Here is an 11,438-nt window from a genome sequence, read left to right as displayed (position 1 = left end):
CTGCTAATACGCATCTGTGTATCCACTCCTGATGCTGCTGTTTTGTGATGTGCCTGTACTTGTGTGTTTTTTGTATTTAGTCATTAGCTACATGTAGCACGACTTCACTGAGAAACATTCCTCGTCTGTGAACCCTCACTGGCAATAATCTGATTCTGATAAAGTTTATTCCTGTATTCATGAACCCTTCATGCTATTTGGCTACTTTGGTGCACAGTCTGGTTGCCGACACTGCGCCCATCGATGGTGAAGCTGAACGCAGGAGCTCGAGACCTGCTGCCACATTAACTCATCGAGTGCCGCAGTTTTCGGGCCTTTTTGTCTGATTTTCCAAGCCCCACAGAATATTCTCTACTGTGACCGTTCACACGCCGAACCGACCAAATGAAAGATTAAATTAATTTATTTCAGAAAAATAAAGTGTGTTCCTACAATTTTTCGTTCTGGAGTTATTGGCCATTGTAGAGGGTCGGCAGTAAATGTTTGGGTTTCAAAGAATGTCTTCAGACGTCATTGGCACTCAAAGAGCTAAGAGCGATCGGCCCGTTTGATGCTCGCAGCAGGGGCAAGTTTTAGGTTGTAGAACAGTCTCTGCAGTTCCTGAACAAAATCCTTGTGATGAAAAAAGTGATGAAAATATCAAAACCTGTATTTTGCTTTTGTTGAGAGACTAGCTGTTATGAAGTAGTTATTACTGTCATTTCAGGTCATCACTAAAGTTTAGTGTGATTTTTTGACCGCTCGGCCCCCGTACATACAAACATGAGGGATTCACTGATCCAGGAAGACAAGGAAACAAGTAAAAGCTTTTATTCAGTATCGATATTCAAAATGTGTTTGGACAACTCTTCCAGCATTAGAGTGGGTTTATTTATCTTACAGAGCTGTAGAAAACGTGTGTGTTGGGATGAAAAGCAGTTTGGCTTCTTGCCCCCCCCCCCACGATTCAAGAGAACATAAAGAACATGTACAAATATTACAAAAAAGCGTAGTGGCTACCGTTAAGATGGAGAAGAGCTCCGAAGGGAAAAGACAGGCCATCATCTCATCGTACGCAGTATCAATGTTTCCTACGTAAAAACTTTATGTGCAACGCGTCTCTCAGATTTGTGGTTCTTTACGGTCCCAGAGACTTACTGGAGCCTCAGAGGACATTTTATAGCTGGTGGAGGAGGAGGAGGAGCTAAATGTCCCCCCCGTGTCTTTGATTGGGTCACTTCCCACCGTGCATTCGGAGGCGGAGCCCCGGTGAGCGTTCTACTTGGGGAAGACGGTGACCACATCGTAGCCCTCGGGCGGAGTCACTCGCTCACACGCATGCGTCTCGCAGTAGATCTTGTCCTCCACGAAGAAGTGTCCCTTCTGCTTCAGGTTGATGTTGCAGTCCGTGCAGGTGTAGCACTCGGGGTGACGGAGCTTGTCCCTCAGCTTGACCACCATCCCCCTGAAGCAGGAATAGAAATAGCACAGACTTGCTCAACAAATTTTCTGAAGGTCACCTTGAAATGGTCGGCAATCCTTTTCTCTTATGTACATTCAGGGCTGAAGCAGCAGCAGTTCAAAGTACTGCAATACCAGCACAAGTACATGTCTGAGGATGGATGATATGACAGTTTTTCCTCACTTGGCTCATTTCTTGTAACTGAAATGACATTTTCTCTAAACAACATGGGCTAATCTCCAAACCAGCTGGCAGTTGTTCACAACAGAACAGAATTTCATCAAATTGCAAAATGATTAAGTGCAGCTCGCCGGCATTTCTCTAAACTGATTTTTGACTTCTAATGGTTGTTCCTTCCAAAACACGCCAGCATGATTTCATTGATCAAGTCATCACACGCACAATCAGGACTAAGCACTCTACAGGCCCTCTTGAGGAACCTGATGTTTAAGATCATGTCCCGACTTGATGGGTCCCGAAACAGTATCATATTGATGCTCACAAATCCAGGTGCAGCTCGGTCAGATATCAATCATATCTATGGACAGATTGGTATTGGTGTCTGTTAAGACTCTCCTGAATAAGATGATGATTTGCTGTGTTTTTGTGTTGTATGTTTTTACTATTGGGCCTAGAGCCTGTAATCAAGTTTATATAATAATCTGTTCAAGTTTCAAAATGATTCAACAACACAGTAAAACCATAAAAAACATCCATGAATCTCTCGGAACATCAGATAAATGGATCAATTGACAGTCAGGTCTCTCTCTCTCTCTCACACACACACACACACACACACACACACACACGCACACACACACACACACACACGCACACACACACACACACACACACACACACACGCACACACACACACACGCACACACACACACACACGCACACACACACACACGCACACACACACACACACACGCACACACACACACACACACACACACACATACATAGAGAGTACTTCAGATTAGCTTAAAGTTATTGAGAAAACAAAACAGTGCTTTTCTTTCAAAAATAAGGGAATTTCTACGTGACCCCAAACTTTTGAAGGGTTGCGTGCATCTAAAGACACGGTGCAGAACTATGAGGCAAGCGAGTAGTTTAGCCATAATCATTACGTCTATGTACATTTTCCAAGTTGTATAAACCTCAATGCTTACTGGAGTTAAGCAAATCAGGTGCAGAGTATTCGTGTAGCGAGGCAGGATGCGGCTGAACATCCTGCATCAAGGTGTCATTTTAGTGAATAATTATCAGGCAGTTTCTTTTCCTCCGGAACAATGCACCTAAAAAATACGGTTTAACCGACTCTCAAAAGAGAATGATGGTAAAAAGTCCTTCGGAGGAATGCAGCACTCTTGAACTTGTATTGGAGGAACGGTCAGGAGAAGAATGACGGTGGAGCTAGCAGCAGCTCGTCATCCTGCAGGGCTGCCATGTTCTGGGAGCTGGGAGGAAACCGGAGAACCCGGAGAACCCGGAGAGAACATGCAAACTCCCTACAGAAGGGGATTGAACCAGACGCTTCTTGCTGTGAGGCAACAGCGCTACCCGCTGCACCACTCCACAGAGGGGAGCAAATCAGCTTTGTTTGAATCAGATGGCACGTCTTCCGGAGCTTCGTGAGTTCAGTCAGCACCGAGATGGAATCGTGGATTTCGAAAAGAAACATTTATTTCAAATAGTTTCAAAACACTTAAAGGTCCCGTATTACGAAAAACTCACTTTTTACCAACGTTTCTGCACCATTATGGAGGGTTTGGGTCATTATCAACCCAAAAACAGCAAAATAAACCATCCAGTCTGCTAGCTGTGCGCGCGTCCCCGTGTCCACCCTCTACCTGCTAGCTGTGCGTGTGTCCCCGTGTCTGTGGGTCCACCCTCTACCTGCTACCTGTGCGTGTGTCCCCGTGTCTGTGGGTCCACCCTCTACCTACTACCTGTGCGTGCGTCCCCGTGTCTGTGGGTCCACCCTCTACCTGCTACCTGTGCGTGTGTCCCCGGGTCCACCCTCTACCTGCTAGCTGTGCGTGTGTCCCCGTGTCTGCGGGTCCACCCTCTACCTGCTAGCTGTGCGTGTGTCCCCGTGTCCACCCTCTACCTGCTAACTGTGCGCACCTCCCCGTGTCCCCGGGTCCACCCTCTACCTGTGCGTGTGTCCCCGTGTCCACCCTCTACCTGCTAGCTGTGCGTGCGTCCCCGTGTCTGCGGGTCCACCCTCTACCTGCTAGCTGTGCGTGTGTCCCCGTGTCCACCCTCTACCTGCTACCTGTGCGTGTGTCCCCGGGTCCACCCTCTACCTGCTAACTGTGCGCGCGTCCCCGTGTCTGCGGGTCCACCCTCTACCTGCTAGCTGTGCGTGTGTCCCCGTGTCCACCCTCTACCTGCTAACTGTGCGCACGTCCCCGTGTCCCCGGGTCCACCCTCTACCTGTGCGTGTGTCCCCGTGTCCACCCTCTACCTGCTAGCTGTGCGTGCGTCCCCGTGTCTGCGGGTCCACCCTCTACCTGCTACCCGTGCGTGTGTCCCCGTGTCCACCCTCTACCTGCTACCTGTGCGTGTGTCCCCGTGTCCACCCTCTACCTGCTAGCTGTGCATGTGTCCCCGTGTCTGCGGGTCCACCCGCTACCTGCTAGCGGCGAAAATGGGAAAAATGTTTTTAGTGTGTGGTAAACACTTTGAACGAGACGCTTTATGGCGCGGGAGATCGACGGGTAATATTTTATCACATCCTCAGATTATCGCGCCGTGTGTGTGTGTGAACTGAGTCTCACACTTTTGCTAGCATTTCCGAGAGCACCGTTTGAGACAGACAAGAGGGACGCTGTCCTGTCTGTTTGCTATTTTGACCAAAGACTGTCACAGATATTTCGTACAAGTGTCTGGGAACTGCGTTAACTTGTGGAAAAAGAGTAGAACATGTGACCTTTAAATGAAACAGAGCAGCTTGCAAATTAAAAATGCCCTTTTTCACATGTGCAATATGAAAAAGCTAGCAATAATAAGCACCTCAAAAAAATCTAATCTGGAATACACCCGTGAAGAATATTCAATATAACGGAATACTCACACAATCCCTGATCCACACTGGTCACACACAGGCAACTTGTCTGCACTCCCCACAGACAGCCCAACCTTTGATGACGGCGCCTTCACACTCCTAAAGCCTGACGGCTTGTCAGCGTCACCTGCAATCACACACAGCCTCATTGGACAAATGACACAACCCGAAAACAAAACGCACAAATAAACGTCATCGAATAACAAAAGCTCCAGAAGCCCGAGCATGTGGAAGACCAACGGTTCAATCTGGGCTAGTAGCTGGGTTCCGTACCCGTCTCCAGGATCTCCTGAAGCACTTTGAACGAAGCCGACTGCCGGGGAGGCTCCTCGGACTCCTGGTTTTCCTGCAGCATCTTGTAAACCTCTGAATCCTCCACGCCGTGCGGCTGCATGCCAGCCTTTGGCGGCTCGGCTGGATCGCTGCAGAGCGAGAGCCGTTTCATGAAACAGATCTATAAAGCGCTTAACGATGTGATCCAGGGAGCAGAAACGGGGCGGAGCAGGAAGGAGCGTCCGCGTTTCAGACTCTGGCTGTTATGATTCACCGAGCACGAACACACACACCTCTAGAATCCGAATCAATCAACCGGATCAGAAGATCAGATTTTGTCGATGACAGAGATGAATCGGGTGAAAATACATCATCGTGGACATGCATGATTTCAGAGGACAGACGTTACAGTCAGAGTTGTAATTATGACTATAAAAATACAGCGTAGAGCTCAAAGTCCCATAGAGCTCAAAGTCCCACACCGACTTCAATTACTCAGTCACCCGGTCAGTAATCGTCTCATGAAGCCTCGTTTACGCTTGAGCCCATCCCAGCCGGCTGCGGGCGAGCTGGACCAGTTGCTAGGTTACCGCGGGGCCACGTTGAAAGACAAACACCCGATCGTGCTACGGTGAATTTAGAGTTTCGCCTAAACTGCATGTTTCTGTTGGTGGCAGGAAGCCGGAGAACCCGGCGAGAACCCGGCGAGAACCCGCGCACACCCGGGGAGGGCGTGCAAACTCCAGAAAGGAATCAAACCCGGAACCTTCTTACTGTGAGGCGACAGCGCTACCCACTGCGTCACTGCGCTTCCTTTGAGTCTCAATCTAATCCGACTTTAAACACGGCCGTAGAAAATCAAAGTCCCAACAGTGCAGAAAGTAGAATACGCAATTATTTAAAGGTAATAAACGCTCATACGGTATTACATTTCAAACTAAGAAAGTTTAACAACAGCAAAGTAATTAATAGTAATAATTGTGGAAAATGAATTTCTTTTTTTGCAGTACATGAATACTAGCAAATGAGAAAAAAAACAAAAAACCAGGAACACAAACAAAAGAACCCACAGAAACAATGAGCTGTGAAAGAGGGCGTGGCTACTGCAGAGGGGTGGGACATACGACCCCTTGAGGCTGAAGCAGAGCTACTTTTGCACCCACGTGCACTCTTCCAACCCTCAACCGAGTTTCACGTGAATTAGCCTGATAATATTTGCTTGAGCGCGATCCTAAAACGGCCCTCGAGCTGGAACCGCTTCGACATTTAACGGACTTTATTCCTATTCCAGGTGCCGAATTTATCACGAACAAATGACAAAATGTTTGTGCCTCGTGGAGTACTTAATAATTGCCTCAATGATTCTCGTCTCCCGAGCGTTTGCGGCATTTTAAAACGACTACGCCGTGTGAAGCGATGGCGTGAAACGGGGGCGGATCCCTTACTCGTTAGCGGCGGCCGCGGTTCTCAGGTGGTCCACGGCCGAGCTGAAGCTCTGAAGGTTCTCTGCCGAGTAGAGGCCGGAGGGGCTGTTGTACTGGCTGCTCGCCGCTTTGGGGCCCGACGCGGTGAAAGGCGAGGCGCTCCTGTTGTGGCTGGCGCCGATGTGCTTCACTTCCTGCGGCGGGAAAAAGCGGAAATAGCAACGCTGGAGACGCAAGGAGAGAACGAACTCCCACGCCGTCATGCAGCGCTCGCCGGGTACGCTTTGGGCCGCAAGGATTCCACAACGCTCGACGCGCTCATCGGAACCCTGATTGTGAAAGAGCAGGCACGAGCTCGCAAGTGAAACGGCGAGGCTCTAAATTCAGACTCTGAAGGCGCAAACATCGCAGCCGCTGCCTCCAGTTTGACTCGGGGTGACGAATAAAGCGGAGGAGGCGTGAACCGAGCCAACGCGTCGCGACGCTACACACAGCCGAGCGCACGCTTAACAACAGGAACACAAGAGCGCCGCCGGACGCAGCCCGTGCTTCAGGCCAACCAAAAGGGAGACGGTTCAAAGCAACACAACGGCGAGAAGACAAGCGGCAAAGAGCACTGAAGCGTGCCTCGCTGTGTGCGACAACGCAACAGAACACACACACGCAACAGAACACACACACACGCAACAGAACACACACACACACGCAACAGAACACACACACACGCAGACACGCAACACGCAGCACACCATTTCCTACATGACTTCATACTGCGGCCTCAACGTTCCACTCAGCGGGCAGGAACTGAGGCTCGAGTCAGAGCCCGGCGTCTCCTAGGAAACCTCCTGTTGGGGCGTAAACAATGACTTCATCGTTGGTGGTTGGCGATCGAAGCCCACAAGCCTCGTCTTGCAGGAACCGGACCTGTAAACGGGAGCTGGGGGGGGGGGGGGCATCTTAAAAGCACACGTCCAGGTCTTCACGTGGAGACGGCCGCACACACACACACGCACACACACACACGCACACACACACACTCACACACACACGCACACACACACGCACACACACACACTCACACACACACGCACACACACACGCACACACACACACACACACCTTTGGCTCCGACGCGAGGTTCATCTTGTACGGATGCGTCTTTCCTCCCTCCGATGAAAGCGGCGACCACATTTTGCTTTCTGACCTGCAGAGCCGAGGAAGGGCGAGAAGTCGTCATGTGATCACATCCCTCAACAATTCCCCCGCAGGCGCAGCACGGTCTACCCGACCCGGCGTCCTCTCGCTCGCCGAGGCACGCCGAGACAAGCGGTTCGGTCTCGACGTGCCTCGCCGAGTCGGTTTCAACACCCCCCGCTGCATGAAATGGCTCATTCCCAGCATGATGGCGCCGATGGGGCGGGAACACGCCGCCGCCGCCGCCTACCTGTCGACGGAGAGCTCCATCTCTTCAATGCACCCTTTGATTTTGTTCTGCGCTTCCATGTGAGTCATGTGCTCCGTCGGCGCTCCGTCGATAGCCAAGATCATGTCTCCCACGCAGAGGTCGGCCTGGGCAGCCTTGCTGCCGGGGGACACCTGCAAGACAAGACACGCAACCTGAAGACAAGACACGCAACCTGCAAGACAAGACACGCAACCTGAAGACAAGACACGCAACCTGAAGACAAGACACGCAACCTGAAGACAAGACACGCAACCTGAAGACAAGACACGCAACCTGCAAGACAAGACACGCAACCTGAAGACAAGACACGCAACCTGAAGACAAGACACGCAACCTGAAGACAAGACACGCAACCTGAAGACAAGACACGCAACCTGAAGACAAGACACGCAACCTGAAGACAAGACACGCAACCTGAAGACAAGACACGCAACCTGAAGACGCCTGCAAGACAAGACACGCATCTTTGTTTTTTACATTAGAGTACTGTTGTACTCGGTACATCTGACCTTCACACAGTATTTACAGTACACACAAGGAGAACCGCTGGCAGAGAGGGCTTTTCAGTCGGGCCGAGATGAAGGCCTGAAGCAGGGACAGGAAGTCGGAACCACCTTTCCGTGGGCGGAGCCGACTGATCCCAAAACATTGCCAACGTGGGCGGAGCCTCCACTAAACAAAGTACACAATGGAGCGTCTTCTTTACCATCACAGGAGCGCCCCACTGTAAAATATATGTGATCGATGATCGATCATTGATCATTGATCATTGATCATGGGGAAAACATGTCAACTCGGCACAGAAAGGACTCGATCCCGGAACTTTCTTGTGTGTAAGGCAACAGCGCTAACCACTACGGCACCGTGTAGTTCATCTCTATTACCACTAGGCTTTTCATTTGAAATGAGAGCACATCAGATATCAACGCGCTGCACCGTCAGGACCCGGCGTCCGGGACACAAAGCCAAAGACGGGTCAGCCGTGAAGATAGGGGGCGCCGATGAGGAGGAGGAGGAGCCGTGGATCAAAGACAACTCTGGATCAGTGGCGGGGCTGACGGGAGCCGAAAGGAGCAGCACAGTGGGTTGGATTCCTTAGGTGTTATCAGACCCCCCCCCCCCCCCCCCCCCCGGGGGCTCCTGGGTCGTTCTAGAGAGGCTGGAATTCCCTCGAAAATGTTTGGTGGGATTTGGCCAGTTATATCAGTGATCTGGAGGCCCAGGAGGAATGATGACGAAGATTCATCAGATATGCTGCCAGAAGCTGGAGTCTGGGGGGGGGGGGGGGGGGGGGGGGGGCGCTTGTCGCATCTGTTGTATGTAAACTCTTCTTTTTGATCTGGTTCGTCTCTACTATACCAAAGAAACACGCAATAATCCAGACTAATAATCCAGACTACTCTACCAAAGAAACACGCAATAATCCAGACTACTCTACCAATGAAACATGCAATAATCCAGACTAATAATCCAGACTAATAATCCAGACTACTACCAAAGAAACACGCAATAATCCAGACTACTCTACCAAAGAAACACGCAATAATCCAGACTACTCTACCAATGAAACATGCAATAATCCAGACTAATAATCCAGCCTACTCTACCAATGAAACATGCAATAATCCAGACTAATAATCCAGCCTACTCTACCAATGAAACATGCAATAATCCAGCCTAATCTACCAATGAAACATGCAATAATCCAGACTAATAATCCAGCCTACTCTACCAAAGAAACACGCAATAATCCAGACTAATAATCCAGCATACTCTACCAATGAAACACGCAATAATCCAGACTAATAATCCAGACTACTCTACCAATGAAACATGCAATAATCCAGACTAATAATCCAGCCTACTCTACCAAAGAAACACGCAATAATCCAGACTACTCTACCAAAGAAACACGCAATAATCCATACTCTACCAAAGAAACACGCAATAATCCAGACTACTCTACCAAAGAAACACGCAATAATCCAGACTAATAATCCAGCCTACTCTACCAAAGAAACACGCAATAATCCAGACTAATAATCCAGCCTACTCTACCAATGAAACATGCAATAATCCAGCCTACTCTACCAATGAAACATGCAATAATCCAGCCTAATAATCCAGCCTACTCTACCAAAGAAACACGCAATAATCCAGACTACTCTACCAAAGAAACACGCAATAATCCAGACTAATAATCCAGCCTACTCTACCAAAGAAACACGCAATAATCCAGACTAATAATCCAGCCTACTCTACCAATGAAACATGCAATAATCCATCCTAATAATCCAGCCCAATCTACCAATGAAACATGCAATAATCCAGCCTAATAATCCAGCCTACTCTACCAATGAAACATGCAATAATCCAGACTAATAATCCAGACTACTCTACCAAAGAAACACGCAATAATCCAGACTAATAATCCAGCCTACTCTACCAAAGAAACATGCAATAATCCAGACTAATAATCCAGCCTACTCTACCAATGAAACATGCAATAATCCAGCCTAATCTACCAATGAAACATGCAATAATCCAGACTAATAATCCAGCCTACTCTACCAATGAAACATGCAATAATCCAGACTAATAATCCAGACTACTCTACCAATAAAACATGCAATAATCCAGACTAATAATCCAGCCTACTCTACCAAAGAAACACGCAATAATCCAGACTAATAATCCAGCCTACTCTACCAATGAAACACGCAATAATCCAGACTAATAATCCAGACTACTCTACCAATGAAACATGCAATAATCCAGACTAATAATCCAGCCTACTCTACCAAAGAAACACGCAATAATCCAGACTACTCTACCAAAGAAACACGCAATAATCCAGACTACTCTACCAAAGAAACACGCAATAATCCAGACTACTCTACCAAAGAAACACGCAATAATCCAGCCTACTCTACCAAAGAAACACGCAATAATCCAGACTAATAATCCAGCCTACTCTACCAAAGAAACACGCAATAATCCAGACTAATAATCCAGCCTACTCTACCAATGAAACATGCAATAATCCAGCCTAATAATCCAGCCTACTCTACCAATGAAACATGCAATAATCCAGCCTACCCTACCAAAGAAACACGCAATAATCCAGACTACTCTACCAAAGAAACACGCAATAATCCAGACTAATAATCCAGCCTACTCTACCAAAGAAACACGCAATAATCCAGACTAATAATCCAGCCTACTCTACCAATGAAACACGCAATAATCCAGCCTAATAATCCAGCCTACTCTACCAATGAAACACGCAATAATCCAGACTATCATTTGGTGCGTTTATCTCGCCTGAAGGCGCTGCCGCCATATCCCCTCTGAACTGACAGGTATTTATAGTGGCCTGCATTCTGTGTCTACATATATCAAGATAAAAAGTTAAGGACAGAACCGGAAGTATCTTAAAACTAGGGTAACGACACACCGAACATGTAACGGTAACTAATGTTTGATGTCTGAACTCGAGCAATAAAGTAGCATCCGCGTTAGCGCGAGCTCACACGAACTCCGGTTGCGTCATCAGAGTTGCGTCAGGACAAGTTCAGGTGTGGCTGCGCTCAGGTAAAAGTTAACTCACCCGGGAAACGGTCAGCGGCTGCTCGAAGTCCTTCCCCCCGACCAGCCGGAACCCCCAGGGCCCGGAACCCCGCATCGCGACCCGCAGAGGCATAGCTAGCGTTGCGTGAAGGAGCCGGAGCGAACAAGACCCGTGCCTGACCAGCGTCT

At 48.8% G+C, this 11,438-nt stretch overlaps 1 protein-coding gene across 1 annotated transcript; it reads right to left on the bottom strand.

Annotated features, from left to right (window-relative positions):
- Positions 1–795: 795 nt before the first annotated feature.
- On the bottom strand, positions 796–11,438 carry pdlim1 (PDZ and LIM domain 1 (elfin)). Its single transcript, XM_068741096.1, has 7 exons — positions 11,290–11,438; positions 7,659–7,810; positions 7,334–7,418; positions 6,236–6,408; positions 4,791–4,939; positions 4,527–4,644; positions 796–1,444 (listed from the first exon to the last, which is right to left on the bottom strand). The coding sequence occupies exons 1-7, from the start codon at positions 11,380–11,382 to the stop codon at positions 1,258–1,260; spliced, it is 957 nt and encodes a 318-aa protein (XP_068597197.1). The 5' UTR covers positions 11,383–11,438; the 3' UTR covers positions 796–1,257.

Source organism: Brachionichthys hirsutus, chromosome 7 (assembly GCF_040956055.1).
Source record: "Brachionichthys hirsutus isolate HB-005 chromosome 7, CSIRO-AGI_Bhir_v1, whole genome shotgun sequence".
NCBI classification, from domain to species: Eukaryota; Metazoa; Chordata; class Actinopteri; order Lophiiformes; family Brachionichthyidae; genus Brachionichthys; species Brachionichthys hirsutus.
The sequence above is the reverse complement of the archived record's forward strand: the minus strand, read 5'-3'. Positions and strand labels throughout refer to the sequence as shown.

Bases quoted from the DNA above. Each gene is read 5' to 3' on its own strand.
- pdlim1 (XM_068741096.1), bottom strand. From the start codon at position 11,382: ATGCCTCTGCGGGTCGCGATGCGGGGTTCCGGGCCCTGGGGGTTCCGG. The intron at 7,811-11,289 runs GTGAGTTAACTT...CTTGTCTTGCAG, and splicing joins AGCCGCTGACCGTTTCCCGG to GTGTCCCCCGGCAGCAAGGC. The intron at 4,940-6,235 runs GTAAGGGATCCG...CTCGCTCTGCAG, and splicing joins ACCGCGGCCGCCGCTAACGA to CGATCCAGCCGAGCCGCCAA.